The following is a 20,327-nucleotide window of genomic DNA, read 5'->3' as shown; positions in this document are numbered from 1 at the left end:
CCTGGGAGAGCAAGTAGGATGGAAAGAAGCTTCTCCCAGTCTCTCAGCACTGACTGTGGAGTGTGGGATCCCCATCCCAGGACACACGAGACTGTGAAACCTTCCCAGCAGGATCAGTGCCAGCTTGGAGCACCAGTGCTCCATCTCATCCAGGCTCTTCCCCATTTCTTCCTTCTGGGTCATGGGTGCTCCATCTCCAGGAGACCTGGCTAAGGCGCCTTAGGAAGCTCTTCCCTTAATCCCTGACATCTGGGGCGTTAAGGCCTGATCGGATCAGGGGTAAGCTCTCGGCCTCCTCCTCACCGCTGCCCCCCACGAGACACGCATGGAAAAAGTCAGCCTTGTCCTGCAGGGTGAGTGAGGCCCCTTCTGCAAGGCTGGAGGCTCTCAGAGCCAGGGCACGGGAGCGGAAGGCTCAGGAAGGAGGGTGGGATGGATGGATGGAGGGATGGACGGCGTCCTAATCGCTGATCCAACAGCAGCAGAACTGGGACACGGCCAGAGGAAGTGGGTCACACCAGCCTCAGGTGCCCCGGGACAAGGACTCCCCATGGGATGGCTCTGCCTCTTGGAATTATCTCCCCCCATGGCCTGTGAAATGAACAGGTCATGAAATTCTGGGTCTAGGTCTTCCCCGAGGCAAAGAGCTTCTTGTGGAGAAGTCCCATGGCTGCTCCTGGCCATAGTCAGGCCTCTGGATGCACAAAAATGGGGCACATTGTTGCAGAATTAGTTGAATTATCAAAGGAGAACCCAGAAAAGCTAATCCACATAAATAGCTGTGCATCCATCTCAATTCCAGTGTGTCCCTCCCAATTTCTGTGGGAGAAAGGAACTCTCTCCAGCTACAACATTTCACTGTGATGGCCCACCTTCAAAAGACTTAGACCTTGCAGTCAGCACCAGGAGCACCTGAAAGCTCTGGTGTTTCTCCAGGGTTTTACATGTGGACACAAGTGTCTCATGGGATTGTTAATTTTCCCCTCCCATCTCTGAGATTTCCTGCCACCTCTTTGTGTGTCCTGACTTTGCCTGAAGAGCTGAGAGCTGTACAAGGAAAGCACAGCTCTGAGGGGAAGGGGGGCACTGACAGGTCTGGGTGCTGGGGGAAAGGATCAGCAGTACTTTCTGCAGAGGGACTTTTCCTGGCTCAGCAGACCCTCTCCACTGCCTTCAACGTGAGGTGTGGTCCAGGTTTGGCTTCACGTGTGGTCCCCAGGAACCTTTCACAGAGAGAGCTCTGCCAACAGACCAGCAACAAGATCCAGACCGGGACGTTTCCCCTTTTTGGAGCTGAGTGTGGGGCAGGTAAGCCCGAGTCACCCCTGCAGTGCCACCGGGGCTGTCCTTGTGCAGGTGTCCCTGTGGGCTCCCCTGTGCCCTGAGCCCAGCCCGGGGTGTGGGTCAGTGGATTTAGAGCTCTCCCAGGTCAGCGCAGCCGGAGCAATTCCCGAGGCCTCGAATAAACCCAGTGCAGGGAAATGACACCGGCGAGGATGGCTGGTTCCTCCAGGACGTGTCCTGAATGCAACCTCGGCTCCTGCTGCATCTCTGTCACAGAAATGGAAAGCGATGGCTTTAATTTGGTGTCTCTTAGCAGGGAAACTTTACGGGCTGTTCTCGCTCCCGGAGAGCTCTCGGTTGTGTTCTGTGCTGACTCCACAACAAAAAGGCAACAGCAAACTCCAGGCCCTGGCTAATGCAGGAGGAGAGGTTTGCTGCCTTTGTGTTTGTCCTCAAGAAAAGGGTTTTCTTCCCCCTGGCAGGTTTTCCTGCCTTGCCAAGCGCTTTGAGATGAGCTTGTCTCTCATCCGTTGTTTGTTCGCGCTCTGCGTGACGGGGCCTGAGCTGCTCTGGGCTTTCATGTCCTGTGCAAAGCAAGAGATGATGATTATAATCAAATAACTGACTTCACATACAGCTGGTTGGCAGGGCTCAGCCACAGGCAGAACAAACCCCGGGGGAGGTGAGTTCCTGGAACCCTTTGTGGTGCCTGTCCCCACCCCTGTGCCCAGCTCTGCACCAGGGCTGGCAAAAGGCACGGGAGCCACCTGCCCACGGGCACAAAGGAGACAACTGGCAGAGCAAGATGGAGAGAAATGCAGAAGCATAACCAATAAATCATGAAGCAGAAGCCTGTGCTCAGATTCTGGTGCTGGGCTGAGCCCCAGCCCCCTGACCCTTGGCCACGAGCACAGTGCTGCCTGCCCGGCCGTGCTGAGCTTCCCTCTGTGCTCCTGACCAGTTTTGCACCGTGCTGCCCCGAATCTCCCTTCTGGAGGGGCTCGTTCCTCCCCGTCGGGCAGGAGAAGAGGGAGGAAGGTGCCTGGTTCCCCCGGCTGCCCTGGGAAGACCCCGTTTCCTGGTATCACATTGCAGCCACGCGCGGCCGCGGCGCTGAGCCGCTTACGCCGGGCTTGGGAGCTCCCTCGCCAGGAAAGGGGTTAAGGAAAGATAAAGCCCGAGCGTTATAGAGACCATATGGAGGGGAAGAAAACCCTTTATCCTGTAATTGGATTCGCCCTGCGGTGGAGGTGAGGCTGAGTGGAGCTGACAGGCCGTGATGGGCGAGGCGCTGCCAGCCGCCCGTCCAAAGCAGGATGTGTGTGCACAAACTTGTAGATCAATCCATTAGAGTGGATCAAATAGGTTTAAACGTGTGGCAGGGAGAAGGAGGACACTGATGTATTTACAATTCGGTTGGGTGGGCCCTCCCTCCCCCAGCAGGGATTACCTGGGCCCTGGCAAGGGCCATCCAGGGCAGGGATCTAGGGGTGCACAGGGAGCTGCTTTGTCCCGTGCCCTTGCTTCTGTCCCAAAAAAATAAGGGTGCACAGAAGACCGTTTCCTGTCTCCCACCCACAGGGTTTGGGCAGGAGGGACCCCACCTCCCGTTTTCCTCTTTTGCTGCAGGTTCCCCATCACCACCCTGCTCCAGGCTCTCCCCCAGAACAGCCTCACAGGGGAGGATACACTGAGCCAGAAAGCAGCTGGGAAGCGGGAGAGCTGCACCACGCCAACCTCTTCTTGTGGCATTTGCAGGCAGGCCCCTGTCAGCTCCCAGGCTTTTCCTCCCTCTGCTGATCCAGGTAATGTCTCTACAAGCAGCGCAGGATTTCCTCGGAGAGACAGCCAGTCCTTGGGCCCTGTCATTCTCCTGCCAAGGAGCTGAGCAATCCCAGCTCAGCTGGGAACCTGCTCTACTCCGTGTGGTGCTGTCAACACTCCTCCCTCAGTGACAACCCGGGGCTGCAGCAGAGTGGGCAGGTGTGCAAGACAGTCCCCCCAGCCCTGCAGCACCGCGGAGGAGCTGCCGGCACTGGCACAGCCTGGCACAGCCACTCTGGCACAGCCTGGCACAGCCTGGCACTGCCTGCACTGGCACAGCCCGTGTGCTGGGGGCTCTGCAAGGGACCAAGCTGTGCTCTGACAGGGCCATGGGGAAGATGCTCCCGTCAGATCTTCCCATCTTGCAGACTGGAGTCAGTCCCTGGCTGGAATGTGTCCTGGTTTCTGGGCTGCCTGAGCCAGGCAGGAGTTCACAGGGAGAGCTGGGGGTCAGGGATCTGTGTCCAGCTCTTCTCTCCAAGCTTTCCTGCACCTGACCAGCAGCAGGTGCTTGACTGCAAAGTCAGGAAGGCTTTTCTCTAATTCCAGAGGGATGGATGTGCCCAGACACCCCCCTCCCTCATTCTGCAGTGTCCACTGTGCTGCTGTGGCCCAGCCTTCAGCCCAGCTGAGCAGCCAGAAGAGGGGGTTCAGGCACACAGAAACAATCCAGCTCTTTTATTTTTAATTCGTAAATCTCATTTGAAGTGGAACCCTGTTATTCCCAAGGGCCTTGTAGTGGCTGCTCCCAGCCCTGCACGGTGATGCTCTACACACGCTGCCTCATTTTGTCATAACTGGGTCAATTTATTTCTTTCCTTTCTAATAGAAGCCTTTGGTTTTCTCAGTGGAAGCCTGGAGACTGCTGTGACATGGGCAGCTAGGTTATAATCTTTTGGGAAGCAGTACAGAGGAAATTTGGGGGTTGCCTGCTTGTTTTCTCTTTCCAGCAGAGCTGTTCCCTGGTGCCTGGCTGGGCTGGCTCCTCTCTCCAATGTCCCCATGGCACCCTGAGCAGCCAAATTGATGCCCCAGCTCCCAGAAAAACCACGTCCTGGTGGTACTTTGGGTGTCCTGGGGAGAATCCCTCCTGTCACTGCCCTGGTCATGCCCCCAGCCAGCTGCAGAGCCCCATTCCCTGCCTTCTGCCCCATCCCAAGGCCCCTACTCCTCTTGCTGAGGGTCCTGCGCCCCAGGTCATTTTTGTCCTCTTCCTGCCATCTCTGCTTTAAAGCCTTTGACAGATTTGCTCCAGACAAACGTGTCCGTCCTCTCCCTGTGTCCTTCATCCTGTAATTGGATTCTCTTCCATCCAGCCCAGGCCGGGTTTCTCCCCATCCCTTTATGTAACGGTTCTGGCTCCGGCTGCGCCGCTCGGGGCTTGACCTGCACCAGTGACTCCCACATTGGTCCAGGAACCCTTTTCTTGTGCAGTTCCTGCTCCTTTCTTTCATTCCCCGTGGGCTGTGGGCTCCCTCCATCCTCTGCATGGCTCGTGCCTCAGCTCCAGCCCTGCAGGATCCCTCCGAGCGCTCGGAGCTGCAGGAATTCCGGAGAGCAGGAATGCAAAGGGTCCCTGCAGAGGAGCAGGACTGCCTGGAAAAATGATGGATATTTCCACTCCTTTTGTTAATATTTGCTCTCCTTAATTCCCAATCTTTAGTGTTTAGCTCTCTAAAGCTTTTGTGGCTGAGAGGCTTTCGCTGAGGTTGCTGTTCCACGCCCAAGCAGAAGATCCATGGATTAAATGGGTGTTTTATCAAATGTGAGTCCTCTGCTGGGATCAGATCTGCACATGCCCCAGTGTCTCTGCAGCACTTTCTGTGGCTGTCAGAGTTTTCCATCTGGTTTTCCTGGCCCCGTGTCCCAGCAGGGATAGAAGTGCTGCTGTCCCTTGGTCCCCAGGTCTCTCCTGGGTCACTCACAGGGAGCACATTGACCTGTCACCATCTGTTTGTCACCCCGAAGGCACCTGACCCTGATTCCTTGTTCTCTGCAGGATGAACTGGTGCCTTGGGAGCCAGAAAGGAGATGCAGCAGCAGCAAACCCCAGACAAACAGCCACTGACTGCTGAGGGGTGTGGGATGAGCAGGGTGACTCCAGTGAGGGTCTGACAAATCCTGGGCATGGCATCAGCCTGGCACTGTCCCAGGAAACCTATTGGCAGCTGGAACCACTGACCACAGCATTGGCTGTGCCCCTTCTTTCCTCCCCTCTTCTTTCTTTCCCCCCTCTTTTTCCCCTGCCCTTCTTTCCCCCGGGGTGGGCACATTCCCAGCCCATGTCCACCTGCAGATCCCAGGGGTTGGATCCCTTCCCTGGGGAACACACCTGGCTGCACTGAGCTGGGCCTCACCTGAGTGCTGCCCCCGCAGTGGTGAGCACAGGGCTGGTTCTGCCTCCCGTGTGGGAGCAGGAACATCATCCATCATCCCCCTGCTGCTGTGACAGCCCGAGCGGCCCCACAAACAGCCCCTTAATGCATTTGGTGGTGCCTCGGTGTGTTGTCTTGCAGTGCTCAACCTGATCCGCCGGTGTTTGAGACGGGAACAGCAGGAGGGAAGGAGGGAACGAGAAAATAAAAGGTCAGTGGGTGCCTGGAGTGTGTAAAAGCTGAATTGCTCTTCATCAAATCTAATAAATATTCCCTGTGAGCAGGGCAGGGACCTCTTTTACTGAAATGCTGAGCGATTTCCCTGCCTTTGAGCTCAGCCCAGGACTTGGATTATGGGAGATCCCAGGCTCTCCCATCCCCTGCCCAGGCTCACCAGCACCCCAGAGGGACAGAGGGGTGCCCAGGGAGGGCACCCAGTCCCACAGGATAAGCCAGTTACAGCCCCTCACTGTGCATGAGGCTGCATTTTCTACCATTCCTAAAAATATTCCTGAGCCTTCAAGTGAAAACTCTGTAGCTTGGATTTGAAAACCAAAATGGGAACAGCTGAGCTGCATCCCATCGTGTTTTCTCACCTCCTCTCCTTTCTCTCTTCACTTCTTCCAGCTCAGGGAGAGGATGGCAAAGGAGCGACCAAAAATGTAGAGAAATGAAGCAAGGAAACATTTTACTCTTGTTTATTTTGTTCCTTGATTGAGAGAACAGGAAGTGTTTATAAGCACAGAAACGTATTTTATTAGAAAAACGGATTTTTTTAATGCATCTTCTCACTCAGCCAGGAATGGCCATGAATTACCCTGAATTACACCAGAGCCATGGGGAGGAATCCGAGTGGGACCAGGGAAGTTTGGGAACAGGAGGGGGGAGATTGGGCCCTTAAAATATTTATGCTGCAGATTAAGACACGTTTTAAGCCTGTGATTCTGCAAACGTTTATCGAGCATCAGTATCTGGAAAACTGCACTAAAATTTGCCACTGGTGCTTTACTCATTAGGAGCATTCAGAGGCTGTGAAATCTGTAACACATCCATGCAGTGACAGCAGCTGGAGGATGTGCCTGGGCTGGCAAAAGGAGATTTCTGCTGCTGCTTCCCGAGCCCAAAGTGAGCCCCTTCCCACGCCGACCTGGCTGTGAGACTGCAGCCATTCCAGCAGAGCCTGCACCGGGTTTGGGACTCACAATTCCATGTGAGTGGGGTGAGACAGAGATTCCTGTGAGCTCCAGGAAAGGGAACTGGGCCTTGGGGATGTGTTCTTTCCAAGCCTGATGGCTGCTGTGGGTCTGGCAGGGCTGTGGGAGCAACTGGCCCTGCATAAAGCCCTGTCCCCCCTTCCCAGCGTGCCAGCTCCACCCAGGCAGCTTGTTGGATATGGGGGGAAGAGGGTGACGTGGCCCACGAGGGCTCTTGGAGCTCTGGTGGTCACCCCCAAACTGGAAGCTTTGCTGGGGACCCCCAGTGCCTGCCCAGAGCAGGAGGGGGAGATTCCAGTGCTCCCCAGTCCCCCACGTGCTCCCCACCACTGCAGAGGCCTCGGGCTGAAATTCAGAGTCATCCTGGCTCTGATCTCCTGCTTCCTGCAGCCACTTGCCAACGCCCCCGAGCCCAGGGTGGCTTGGAGGGGAGAGCACAGGACATGGAGACAAATGCTCAGTGCCCCTGGCACGGGGAGCTCGTTCCTGCCTCGGTTCCCTGACACTGCAGTTGATCCATGGCTTAATGGACTGCACTTCACTGCCAGTTTCCAGAGAAAATTACTTCCAATTATGCCAAACGTTCAACTTTAGGAACAGGCAGAACTGCACCCGGCCCCATCTCGCCCATCACATTCCTGTTGAACTCCTGACCTCTGCTGTGCTTTGGCACCGTAACCCAAGGGGAGTTTTGGGGGCTGCAGGTTGCAAACTGTGCCAGGGCTGCAGCAGGATGGAATTTTTGCATGATAATGCTGGCAGGGAGATCTCCAGCTGGGATTTTTTTATTTTCATTTATCCTCGTTTTGCAGAGACAATGGGAACGTGCCAAAAGCTGCGTCCATGGACTGGGCAAACCCGGAGCCAAGAGGTGCCTGTTGCTCCCACCCACCCTGGCGCTTCCACTGCAGACTTGGAGTCAGATCCCTTATTTTCAGCTCCATGATTCCTTCCTTTCTGAGCACTCTTGCATAATTAAGAGGTGAGGCTGGCAGGCAGCATGCAGCTAATACAGATATGATTAATTTTCATCTCCCTGTTTGGGTTGGAAGGTTGTCCTTTCCGATGCCGAGGCTCCGTTGCAGGCGGATGGAAAGCTGCCAACCAGCCACGTCTTGGAGGGACGAGGGGACAAGACACGGGAAAGTTTAGTGCTCTGAAAAAGTGACCTTTCTCGGTAACTAATTTGTCACTTCCCAGCACCATCTGCTGACTCGTCAGCTGCATCCATCATAACCAGGCAAAAAAGGACTGGAAAAGTCAATTAAAACCAGAGCCGGTGTCAAATGGGGTTTGTGCAAATTGTTTAGGAAGGGGAGGGGGGAAACCCCCCCTGTGGTGTGTGTAAAGTTCCTTCATCACCCCACACATGGTCCCAGGGACAAAAGCTGTCTGGGAGTTGTCCAGCTCGGCCCCAGTGATAACCTGCCGGGAATGCACAGGGAGCCGGGAATGCACAGGGAGCCAGGGAGCACCTTAGTGACAGACACGTGTCTTGCAGGAGGGCTCTGGCCCAAATCGAGTGGTATTGATGGCTGTGACAGCAGCAGCCCCTGTGGCCCCGGGGGGTGTTGGGGTGGTATTGACTCTCCATGCTGGAGCCAGGTGACAAATGTCATTCCCGGCGCTGTTCCGGATCTCCTGCACACACTGCCCAGCCAGGCAGGAATGCTGCTGCACTCCCTGCTCTCACAGCCCATGGAGCTGTTGGATGCAGATGGATTTCTTTGCTTCCCCTCATTTCCCCCCTCCTGTCTCTCGCCTGGCTGCTCTCGGGTTCCTCACCAACAGCACCAGGATGTGTCTGGCCCGATCCCAAACCCTCCGGCATCAGCTCCTGTCTGACGGTCTCGGGGGAGCACAGAGATGTCTGGAGAGGGATGTCAGTGCAGGGTTTGTGTCCCTGAGGGGGATCTGTGTGCCCAGGACTGGGAAATGCTCAGTGAGGGTGGGAAAAGGGGCCACAGGAAGACTCAAAGTGGCAACTTTGACATTATTGTGATTTGTCAAATGCAGTGGAAATATAATTGACACAGGTGTCATTTTATTGCTGGTGTATTCACACGATGAAAACTTCACCCTGCAGGGCTCAGGATCTACAAAGATGAGGCAGGAGAGAGGAATCTCTCCATGCCATAGGTGGGGAAGTTGAGGCAGCAGGAGATCTGCCCAGCTCTGGGACCCACTGAGAACTGCTGCCAGCCTGGAGCCAGAACCTGGGGAGGGAGCAAAGGGGACCTGCCTGGAAACGAGAAACTCCTAAAAATCCAATGCTGATAACAACGTTCCCTGCCTGGGAAACCTGTTTCCATGCAGGCCAGGAGCTGCCTGGCAGCTGGACAGGGGGGCACCTGCGCAGGTGAGGGACTGCACGTGGATATAAAGGGAGGGAAGGCCAGCAGGAGCACCCAGGAGGGAACAGCAGGGAGAAGAGCTCTGACCTCCAGCATCCCGTGGCTGCACTGCCCAGGTAGGTGCACAGTCCCTGCTGCCACACCTTGGGGGGGGGTGGGCACTTGGTGGGCACTCAGATGTGCTGGTGCTCCTGGCATGTCTTGGCCCCAGCAGAGAGAGCTCTGAGGAGGAGGAGGAGGGAACAAAATCGATGCTGAAACAAAGGGGAAGGTGCTTTTGGCTCACTCCCCATCATGGCAGCATCGATTCCAGCAGCTCCTGCCTCCCTCCCTGCCATGGGCACCCAGCAGGCACCAAGGCTGCAAAACACAGGCAGCCCAGGTGCCCCCCCAGCTCAGATGACAAAATGAGTCACAGGCAGGTCCCACTGACAGGAATGACTGGATTTTTTGGAAGAATCCTGCCTTGTCACTGTGCTCACCCCGGCTGTTCACCCCTCCTGCCCCCAGACTGTCCTTTCTGCCCCGTTCCCAGGGGGACGGGCAGACCTGGCACTGCTGTGCCCTGCCCCACCTGCCTGTGGTACTTTGTTGTGCTGATGCTGAATTTGGGATCCTCCTGCTTTGTGTTTTCCCTCTGGAGCTGGGAATTCACCACCAACAAAGTACACTCTGCCTGGAGAGGCTGAGTGAGAGATCTCTGGGCTGGGAAACATGTCCTGCCTGCAAAATGAGGGAGGGCCACTCAGAAAGGACATTTTTTGACTGAAGAAGTGTGTGTGGGTGTTTCTGTGGGGGAAGAGGGAGCGAATCAGCTCCCAGAGGGACAGTCAAGCCGAGATGAAGGTGGTGACAGGGTTTATTTCTTTGCATCCAGCAATATTTTACTACAGTGATAGAACAAATGAAAAGGCACAAAAGATTGATGCTGTTGAGGTAACACCCTGCATTGCAAGGGGAGAGCCTAAGAAATCCTGTCCTGATCCCTGCAGGAAATGGTGCCTCTGGTGGGACACCCAGGGCCATGTCCCAGGGCAGGGGGACCTGTGGGGCTGTGGGTGGGCAGGGGGAGATGGTCCCAGTGCTGCCCTGAGCAGTGAGGAGAGGATGTGACTGGCAGGTGCTATGGAAAGAGAATATTTATTAACTTCCACTGGCCATCGGTTCAATACCAGCTGATATTTATGGCAAATCTAATTCAGGAGTCAAATTTGACCTAACAATGTCTTTTCAATGATGTCCAAACCAAGAGGTTGCCGAAACTAATTAAGGATCAGGCTCCAATCAGGTGAAGTAGTTAAGCTGTGGGACCAGACTTCATTAAATCCATCCAGGGAGAGTATTTTAATATTTAAAGAGAACACTTAATGTTTATGTAAGTCCTCTCCTGACGAGAAGTCACAGTTAAATCACTCCAGAAGGTGGTTTTTAGAGCCCTTTATTCCAGGCTTATACAGAGCCAGGCTGGCAAGCACCTGGCAAGCACCTTTCTCTCTTGGACCCAATGAAGCTTCTTAAAAGATCCAGTCCACCAGGGCTTCCAGGGGTGAGGAACAGCAAAACAAGAATTAACAAGACAGCTGTCATGGATTTTCTCTCTCCCAGCATCCCAGTCTCCCGTGCTGGCAGTGGGACTGATGGGAGGGTTTTGCTCTGGATGTGTGAGTCTCACTCCAGCAGAGCTGGAGCAGCACTGCAGGGCTGGGCCTGACGTCCCTTGAGATGGTGCTCAAGAACAAACCTGTTTACACAAACAGGTTGGAGAAGAGGATTGTCAGTCAAGACACTTCTATTCTCAGCTCAGGAGCAACTGGAAGAGTAAATATACCTCTGGTTAGCTGGGGGATGAATTTGATTGCAGCTGATGCAAGGCCAAAGGGATTTCTGGTTGAACATCCCTGTCCACACTTTACCCTGGTGTCTTCTTTCCTGTGTTGTTCAGACTCTCACCATGGTTTCAAGGAAGGTGGTGGCCAGTTTGCTCCTGGTGTACCTGGTGTCTCTGCTGGCTGAACAGGCTGAAGGCTTCATGCCCCTCTTCACCCACAGTGACTTCCAGAGAATGCAGGTAACCCCTCCAAAATGTGTTGAATAATCCAGGAAAGGTTCTTCTCCCGCCCTCACCCCCCAGACTCTGCAGGTGCCACTGTCACCCTCTCCCCTGCCCCTCCTGTCTCCCTGCAGACACTGTGACCCAGCCTGTCCCACACTCCTCCCAAAGTTCAGGGCAATGGGAGGGCAGAGACAATTCCTAAGGTGTGAGACCAGAAAGGAAGAGCCTGGACTCCTGTCCACGAGGTCTGACAGACCTGTGTGGGTTATCACCTGCAGCCCAGGGGCTCATTTTTCCTTCCTCTGTGCCAGTGGCTGTAATTTTTACAGAGAAGCTGCAGCCTCCCATCACCACAGTGACGGGTCTTTTGTTGCAACAAATAATTAACCATCCTCCGGATGGTTGTCACCTCTGGGACGTGCAGAGAGAACGTTTCTGCTTTTGATGTGAAACTAATACTGTTGAGAAGTGCCAGGCAGGCTCAGAGAACTGCATCTTCTGAAACACAGCCTGAGCGAGCTTCCCCCGCAGTGCAGAGCCCATTGATGCCAGCAGAAATCCTATTTCCAACACCCATCCACTCACTGGAGGGCAATTCCTTCTGTGGGGAGCACAGTCATCCCTCAGTGTCCTCGGGGAGGGTGGGGGGACCCACGCACTGTCCCCAGGTCGATTGTTCATGTGTCACAGCCCTTGCAGCTCGTGCCTGCCAGGGACTGAGGGTCTTCTAGATGTGTGTGGGTGAACTCTGCCCCCCAAACGCTGCCCCTGCTCCTCTGAGCACGTGTCTGTCATATTCCAAAGCATCTCTGGCTGTTTCCTTTGTGCTGAGAATAAAGGGAGGGCCCTGAAGCCAAGTTTAGCCCCATGAATGGTAACAGACTGACCTGACAGACCTGCAGGAAGGCTGGTGACACACAACCTCTGCCCAGAGCTCTCCACGTGCAGGGCTCAGTTAAACTTCCTTGCCAGTGCCCCAGGGCCAGGTCTCTGGGCCAGCTCAGGGAGGTCAGTGTCCTCAGCTGCCACGTCCTGCTGACAGTGTCACCCTGCACTGATCAACAGTGCCACGAGTGTCCTGTTCACTGCAGACCTTCCCCCTCCGCCCTGTAACCCGACCTTACCCCCAACGTGCAGCATTTCAGTCCCCAAGGCCACACTGGCCCTTCCTGAGGCCCTGGGGGGATTCCACCTTGGCTCCAGGCAGTGGTGAGACCTCCTGTGCCCTGGTTCTGTGCCCAGCACTGTGGGTTCCTGGCTGCTGCTGTGGTGCAGAGCGGGTCTGGGACCCTCGGGATGTCGTGTCCCAGCATCACTGACTGTGCCACCTGCTCTCTGCTCTGATGCTGCAGGAGAAGGAGAGGAACAAGGGAGGGCAGAAGAAATCCCTGAGCTCCCTGCAGCAGCTGGATGAGGAAGGCTCCTCTGAGCAGCCCGGGGTGGGTGCCAGCACGGCCAGGGCCATCCAGGTGAGCTGAGCCCACAGGGACACACAGGGGGACAGGGAGCCCCAGAGGTGTCCTCTGCCAGCCCTGCCAGGCTGCACCAGGGAAAGGTTTTACCTCCCCTCTGTATATTCTCTTGGACACTCAGGTCACCCCTGAGACCCACCTGGCCTCTCCCTCGGGAAAATGGAACCATGAGGTTTGCCTTTGCCATTCAGTGAACCCCAGCCAAGTTCAAGGCAGGGATTCCCAGTTCTGGGGTTAACCTGTCACCTCCTCACCCAGCTCCAGCTGTGCTGCCTGGAGTCACCCCTGATCCCACAGTTCTCTGCATGGGCAAGACCTTACTTATAAACTCGGGCCCATGCAGCTGCACTCCCCAAAGTCTGTATACAGCGCAGAAAATGGACAATTTTAGGGATTTAAGTGCCAGGCTAAGCTCTCAAAGACATGTTTGCCTGGTTACCAAGTCTGAAAATTGTGCTTTTCCGCTTGAACACAGGGAACTCTCTGCCCATCCATGCAGCCACTCCTGCAGGGAGCTTGGCTGTTCCCAACCTGCCTCCCTCTGCTCTCCTCAGCTTTTCCTTCTGACTTCCCTGGCTCTCTCAACAGCAGGCTGTTCCTGTCAGACCTGGGATGTGGCTCACCCCAAGGCAGCTGGAAAAATACCAAGATGCCCTGGAGAAAGTGCTGGCAGAGCTGTTCCAGGACACCCCAGACGGTACTGTCAGGAGGCTGATTTCTGCCTTGGGAATTCTGCCTTTGCCTCCCCTCACCGGCTCAGCAGCACCGAGATATTTATATTCCCCAGAAGGGCTTTTGTGTCATGTTTGCTCACTTTACAGAGCCCTCAGAACCCAACCACTCCCTTCTGGGAAGGTTATTTCTTGGTAAGGTGCTGCCTGTGCCCTGGAGCTGATATTGGCTGTCAGCAGCAGCACAGCCCATCCCAGCAGCTCCCCTCGGTGCCGTTTGCCACTTCTCCACTCCTCCTCCCAAAAAGTCCTCAGTCTTCAGGGAGCAATTTCCAAAAGAGTTTATAACTCCAGCTGCACCTGCGAGGCAGCTCAGCACCTGCAGCCAGCTGGGAACACCAGCTCCCTGCATGGGGGCTTAACACCAACACTTAATTACACCCGAATTTGCTGCAAATCCTCCTTTTCCTTTGGGCTCAGTGTGTGGGAATTGAGACAAATAAAATATCCAGGAGCAGTCTGCTGTGCAACTCTTCCTGCCTGCAGATTGAGGGATGGTGGGATGGGTCTCCCCAGAGTTATATCTGCACCTTTGCCTTGTCTGGGACATTTAAGCCCAGGCAAGAGGATCCTGCTCTCCCTGTGAGGGTTGTTCTGCCCGTGCTGATTTCAGTTTGCATTTGAACTTCTGCTTTAGGAGCTGAGGAGTGGGAAACAATATAGAAAGCCCTGAAAGACTGAATGACAAATTTAAGGACACTTGTGCTTTTCTCATTTCTTTTTAGCTGACTGATATCTGCAGAATCAGAAGAGAAAGCGCTGGAGCTGCTAAAGCTGAAAGACTCCACTTATGTAAACGAAATCTGTAAGAGAGATTAACAACAAAATCTGAGGTGAGATAATAAAATGCGCAGCACAATTAAATGGAGGATTTGTGTCTTCAATCCTTGGTGCTTCTCAGCCAGATGGAGAAGCGTGGGAAAGGAGAGAGGGAGGGCTCTGGGTTCCAGAGAACATCCCCATCCTCCTGAGCACGGCTCTGGAGTCAGTCCTGTGAGGAGCAGCTGAGGGAGCTGGGGGGGCTCAGCCTGGAGAAAAGGAGGCTCAGGGCTCTGCTCCCAGGGAACAAGGGACAGGAGAGGGAACAGCCTCCAGCTGTGCCAGGGGAGGGTCAGGTTGGACATCAGGAGGAATTTCTCCATGGAAAGGGTGGTCAGGCATTGGAAGGGGCTGCCCAGGGAGGTTTGGAGTCCCCACCCCTGGAGGTGCCCAAGGAAGGAGCCCTGATCTGCAGCTCCTGCCTGTGCCCCAAACCCCTCACCTGCCCCCTGTGATGTGAACAGCACCATGAGGAATCCGTGTGCCATGGCTGTGCCAGGCCCAGCACGTGGCAGTGACAGGGCTCTGCCCTCATTGCTGCCTCTCAAACACAGCCGGAGGTGAAACTGTAATTCCACTTGAACATCCTGCTCTCCATTTCCATACCTTTGGCTAATTTTAGAGCTGCTCCTCTCTGCTGGCAGCAGGAAATCCAACATATGTAAAGTAAGGATGGATGAGATCAATGGTTTGTACGTGCATATATCCAATTCCAGTCCAATTTTACCCTCCCAACCCAAGCTGAGTTCTGTTCTCCTGAGCTCATTCCAGTAGCTCTGTTTGTGCTGGAACAACACCCCTCGGTGTGTTCTGCCATAACCAGCCCTCGGGAGAGCAGAGATCTCCCAGTGCATAATGGAACCCCCAGCACAGCGTGGATTACAGCTCTGATGTTTGATCCAAAGGCACACTCCTTGTCCAGGCACTGAGCAGCTCCAGGTAGCTCCTGCTTTTCCAGGTATGCTGCTGAGACAGGGTGAGCTGTGAAATCACTGTAATGACTCTGAGGGGGAGGAAGATGGGAAATAATGCATTCCATTAGGCTGGAAGTGAGAGCAGCCTCGGCTGTTGGGCTACAGGAGCTCAGTCTGCAGTGGAGTGATATCCATGGAGGAGCTGGCATGGGAATCACTGGAGGAGCTGCACCACACTCACCCTGGTGTCCTCTGTTTGCTGCAGAGGGGACCAGAGAGACCCAAACCTTTACTCCAGGTGTGATTTTGCCCTGCCACAGGAAAACAAGGAGAATTTCCCCCTGAGGGGAAAACTGCTCCTAAACCCCCTGTGTGAGCTCTGCTGCGGGTCAGAGCTGCCCCTCCAGCGTGCCCTTGGCCCAGCTCCTTCACTCCCACCACCTCCCAGGCTGACAGCTCCCCTGTGCCAGCCAGGAAGGAAAGTTTTCCAGTGACAGCAGGAAAGAAAGTGAACATGAGCCTCTTGGATTTGCTTCCTGGACCATTTCCCACCAGGGTGGTGTGAGGCTGACGCTGTGGAGATTTCCACAGGGAGATTCTCCACTGTGACCCTGCAGGGATCTCTCCCTCTGCTCTCACGCTTGGACCCAGACAAGCTGCAGCAGCAAGGGCTGGCTTTGACCCACCGGTTCTGCCAGTGGCTCTTCCCAGTTGTCCTGGCTGTAAATCCCAGCTCAGGACATAGGGCTGATAGTGACAGTGGCTGTAGGAACCCCCTGTCCTGCAGCAACAACTGTCTTGTCCAAACAGGCACCAAAGTACAAATTCCAGCTTTTGGAATTGAATTCCTTCCACCCTCAGGGGCCTGAATAGGAGAAGCAGAATGTCTGCTGGAAGGAGAAGAGGGATGGATCCCAACCATCGCCCCAGGCACAACTCCTGCTGCCAGGGGAGCTCTGGTTAAGAAGGAAATGTTCTCCAGGCTGCAGGACAGATGGGTATCCCTGTGCCCTGGAAGGTGCTTTGGCAGCAGCAGCACCCAGGCCCACCTGCAGGCGGGTAGGAAGAATTTGCTGCTCCAGAAACCAGAGTTTTGTGGTGGGATGAGCAGCCCCACAGTTGGTGGAGAGAGGCAGGGAAAGAGGAGAGAAGGGAATGGAGTCACCTCTGACTTTCTAACACAATAATCAGCTCAGCAGGGCGAGGACAGGGGCTCTTGGGTCACACCTGTGCCACTGCCGTGAGTGACAGGGTGATAAATCGGCACAGTTGGCTCCCGAGTGAGACTCGACACTTCCCCGGTGACATATGTGGGACTGTCACCCAAATGCCACGGCTGGGGAGGGGGGATGGCGGGGTTTCAGCAGCCCATCAGTCAGGAGGGGAAGGGCTCAGCTGCTGCCCGTGGGTTTTGGGGTGCAGCCGCTCCCCTCTTCCCTGTGTGAACACGGAGCAGATCTATTCCTGTCCCTCTGTCACACCAGGCCTGTCTCGGTGCTTCCAGAGGAGGAGCAGACGGTGCCACACGGCTGCTCTTCCCAGTTGGCATCTGAGTCAGTGCCAGCGGGTCTGAGGCAGCTTCTGGGCTCGCAGGGAAGGTGGAGGATGCCCCCTCCTCGCTGTCCCAGCTTCCCAGGATATTTACAGCCAAGAGATTCAGAGCTACACCGGGGGCTGGGAAGCTGCCTTTCCACAGTTGAGCATCGCCGAGCTCCCGGCAGCCCCTGCTGCTCCCAGAGCTGTGAGGATGATGAGGGGGCTGCAGAAACAGGAAATCCACTGCCGGGCTCATCATCGGCACTGTGGGCAGGGGACAGGAACAAGGATTGTCCGTGGGGATGTGGGCTGAGAGGACAAGGTCTCTCTGCTCCTGCTGCCTTCCCCATGGGGGCCTTCCAGGTACCTTCCAGGGAAGGCAGGGGTGCTCCCTTGTTAGGGAAGAAGGGTTGTGGATTCCTCTCCTGCCAACCTCCCTTCTGAGGAGGAATCACAGCTTTTCCCCCATCCTCCAGTTCTTCAACACCATTCCCATGTTCTCCCCTCCAAAGGTCATGCAATGAGGCTGCTGGACCAAACTCTGGCCTGGAGTAACTTCCCTGACTGACAGAAACTCAAGTTGAAAAGATTGGTTTGGGGCTTTTGCTGTTGCCCTTTTTCTCCAGAACAAGATGAGTTCATGTGATTCCTGGGTTTGCATCAGCTCAGGTTTGGACGCCAGCACTGATCTGCATGTCTGGGCAGAGCTTCTCCAGAGCGAGAGCTGTGAGCTCCCAGAATCTGTGTAATATTCTAATTCCTTATTTACATTAGACCCCGCTCCACATTATGAGCTGTCAGTGGTGCTTTGCTGTTGAGCGCAGGGGAGGCTCAGCTTGGTGTGTTCACACTTCCCAGTGGAGCTGAGTTTGCTCTTGTAATGGGCTCCCTGGCCTCTACTGAGGATATATTTGCTGTTGCCAACCAGATGAACAAATCTCAGCATCTTGTTGCTGCTTTCTTGGATAAACTGGGGAGAGCGAGGTGAACTTTGGAGCCCTGAACAAGGAGGAGGGTCCCGAAAGAAGGATTAGCAACAGGATGAAAGGACATGGCCTCAAGATGCATCAGTGGAGGTTCAGGTTGGACACGAGGAGGGAAGGGTGGTCAGGCACTGGAAGGGGCTCCCAGGGAGGTGGTGGAGTCTCCATCCCTGGAGGTTCCAAGGATGGACTGGACGTGGCACTCAGTGCTCTGGGCTGGGGGACAAGGTGGGGATTGGTCATAGGTTGGACTCAACGGTCTTGGAGGTCTTTTGTAACCTCAGTGATTCTGGGATTCATGTCAGGAACGCACAGCTCAGCTCTTCCCGTCTCATCCAGGCCGAGCATCCCCCTGAGCCTCCCACTCCCAAGGGACCATGGCACGTCTCCCACTCCGGTATCACACCTCGATCCCAAAACCAGCGGCACACATCCAGCCCGTGTGTGCATTCATCGCTGCCTTCTCGTTATCTTTAATTAAATTCCGATATTACGCCGCAGTATTTCAGCCACTGTCATTACTTTCTTTAGAGGCGGGAGCAGGAAAAAGCAATTACTGCACATCACTGCCCTGCCAAAGCAAATTTACAAGTCGACGCTTGGTTCTGCTGTTTTGTGCTGTGGAGCGTGCGGGGACCCTCCTTCCTGGGAATCATCCCTGGATCCCACCGAAGGCCCTGGCCGTGCTCCAGCTGCTGGCGGTGACTTGGCAGCGGTGAGGGCAATGTGTGTGGGGCCGGCACATGGCTGGGAAAGACACATTTTTGGGGAGAACGGCCCCAAAAGCGTCAAAACATTGGTGTGGCTCGGTCGGGGTGAGGTGGGAGATGCTCGAGGGGGGACGACCCGCCACTGTCGCGGGCAGTGACACTGGCCGACCCCAGCGCTGAGGCTGCTTTTGCCCTGTGCTTTCTCCATTTCTCGCCCCTTCTCCCCTGTCCCGAGGGGAGCAGCGGCTCCCACCGCCCGTTCCCTGCGGTCCCTCAGGGCGGCCGCGCTCCCCTCGACCTCCCCGACATGGCGCCCGCCCCTCCTCCCTCGCCTGCCCTTCCCAAGATGGCGGCGCCGGGGCGCGCCGGGCCCCTCCCAACATGGCGGCGGCGCTTCCCGCCCGCGGGGCGCTTCCGGCGGGGCCTGGCGCGGCCATGGCGGAGCTGACGGACGCGGAGCTCCGCAAGGAGCTGCTGGCGCTCGGCTACCGCCCGGGGCCCATCACCGCCACCACTCGCAAGGTCTACGTCAAGAAGCTGGGCTGCCTGCGGGCCGAGGTGGCGGCCGCCCGGCGCAGCGGCCGCACCGCGCCGCCCAGCCCGGGCCGCTCCCCCGCCGGGCCTCAGCAGGCCTCGCCCTCGCGGCAGCGCTCCGGCTACACCCGAGACAGCGAGGAGGAGGAGGAGGAGGAGGAGGAGGAGGAGGAAGAAGGGGGGCAGCCGCCCGCGTCCCGCTGGGGGACGTCCAGGGAGGGCGGCGGGCAGGCCTGGGGGGACCCCCGCGGGTCCCCGCCGGGCCGGGGCGGAGGCAACAGGGCTGAGGGCGGCCTGTCCCGGGACAGCCTCGGGGGGCTGAGCCCCTCGGAGCGCTGGGGGACGGCTGTGGAGAGAGGAGGGGGCGGGCTGGGGGCGTCCCTGGCCGGGCACGGGGGGCTGAGCTCCCCCTCGCAGTGGGACACGTCCATAGAGAGGAGCGGGGGGCTCGGGGGGTCTCACCCGCCCCTGGACGGGCCCGGGGGGCTCAGCCCCTCGTCCCACTGGGGCACGAACGCAGAGAGGAGCCGGGGGCTCAGCACGGGGCCGGGGGCCGCCCTGGATGGGGTGCGGGGCTCCTCGCTGCAGTGGGGCACGTCGGCAGAGAGGAGCGGGGGGCTCAGCAGCGGGCTCAGGCCCACCCTGGACAGGGCCCGGGGGTCCAGCTCCCAGTGGAGCCCATCGGCAGAGCGGGGCGGGGGGCTCGGCTTCAGGGCCGGCTCGGGGCCGGCCCCGGATGGGGTCGGGGGGCTGAGCTCCACGCCCTACTGGGGCTCCTCGGCTGGCAGGAGCGGGGGGCTCGGCTCCAAACCCCTTCCCAGCGAGGAGAGCGGGGGCCTGAAGTCCAGGAGCCACTGGGGCACGTCGGGAGCCGGGGGCCAGAGCTCCCGGGATCCCTGGGACACGGCGGGGGAGAGGAAGGGGCTCTCCTCCAACAGCTGGTGGAGGCGGGAGAATGAGGTGACCCCCAGCACCCAGTGGGGCTCCTCGGCGGCCCCCGGGGGGTTCAGTCAGCTGTTCAGGAGGGGGAAGGAGGACCTGACTTCCAGCGTTGGCAAGGAGGCAGAGAGGGATGCGAGTGCTGGCAGCCGGGCCGGGGGGCTGATCCGACGCTTCCCGTGGCGGGCGTCCAGCGATGGGGGGTACGGGGTGACCCCCCGCACTGCCCTGCTCCGCTCGGGCCCCCGGCAGCAGCCCGAGGGCAAGGGAAAAGGCCTGGAATACTACCTCTCCCAGTTCCTCTGCCTTGCCAGCTTAGTGCTGCTCCTCATTTTTCTGGGCATCCTCGTGGTGAAGATGGTTGGGTCAGGCTGGCTGGACAGGAGAGACGAGAGCTGTACGTGCACGGCTTTAATTCTGATTTAAACTCTATTCCTCACCTTCCTCCTGCTTTACCTTTGTTGCTTCTATCACCGTCATATTTATCATTCTCATTGCTCTGACCTGACATCTCTGTCTCTGTCCCCGTTTCCATCTCCCCTTGCCCATGGGAAACCTCAGCCATGGAAAGCAAGTCAAGTGGGT

General features: G+C 56.7%; 2 protein-coding genes across 5 annotated transcripts in view; both read left to right on the top strand.

Moving 5' to 3' along the window:
• The first annotated feature begins 7,515 nt into the window (after positions 1-7,515).
• MLN (motilin) lies at positions 7,516-14,171 on the top strand. Of its 3 annotated transcripts, XM_027695239.1 has the most exons (7): positions 7,516-7,679; positions 7,783-7,874; positions 8,784-9,167; positions 10,994-11,119; positions 12,457-12,573; positions 13,165-13,273; positions 14,033-14,171. In XM_027695239.1, exons 4-7 carry the CDS (start codon positions 11,003-11,005, stop codon positions 14,038-14,040), a joined length of 351 nt encoding a protein of 116 aa, XP_027551040.1. In that variant the 5' UTR covers positions 7,516-7,679; positions 7,783-7,874; positions 8,784-9,167; positions 10,994-11,002; the 3' UTR covers positions 14,041-14,171. The 3 variants fall into 3 exon arrangements, with proteins under 3 accessions (XP_027551040.1, XP_027551039.1, XP_027551038.1); XM_027695238.1 differs by lacking the exons at positions 7,516-7,679; positions 7,783-7,874; positions 8,784-9,167 and having other exon boundaries at positions 10,163-11,119; positions 13,168-13,273; XM_027695237.1 differs by lacking the exons at positions 7,516-7,679; positions 7,783-7,874; positions 8,784-9,167 and having other exon boundaries at positions 10,163-11,119.
• A 4,501-nt stretch (positions 14,172-18,672) lies between these two features.
• Positions 18,673-20,327, top strand: part of LEMD2 (LEM domain containing 2) — a 12,019-nt gene continuing 10,364 nt past the window's right edge. For both annotated transcript variants that reach the window (XM_027695164.1, XM_027695163.1), the window contains exon 1: positions 18,673-20,139. In XM_027695164.1, coding sequence (XP_027550965.1) covers positions 18,705-20,139 — 1,435 coding nt within the window. In that variant the 5' untranslated portion in view covers positions 18,673-18,704. The remainder of the gene's footprint in view (positions 20,140-20,327) is intronic.

Source organism: Neopelma chrysocephalum, unplaced genomic scaffold (genome assembly GCF_003984885.1).
Source record: "Neopelma chrysocephalum unplaced genomic scaffold, ASM398488v2 Primary Assembly neopelma1_100, whole genome shotgun sequence".
NCBI classification, from domain to species: Eukaryota; Metazoa; Chordata; class Aves; order Passeriformes; family Pipridae; genus Neopelma; species Neopelma chrysocephalum.
Note: the sequence above shows the minus strand (reverse complement) of the source record. Positions and strands in the feature narration are given on the sequence as shown.

Coding starts and splice junctions, on each gene's coding strand:
- MLN (XM_027695237.1), top strand. CDS start 10,916: ATGCAAGGCCAAAGGGATTTCTGGTTGAACATCCCTGTCCACACTTTA. Junction 11,120..12,456: donor GTGACTTCCAGAGAATGCAG/GTAACCCCTCCA, acceptor CTGATGCTGCAG/GAGAAGGAGAGGAACAAGGG. Junction 12,574..13,164: donor GCACGGCCAGGGCCATCCAG/GTGAGCTGAGCC, acceptor CTCTCTCAACAG/CAGGCTGTTCCTGTCAGACC.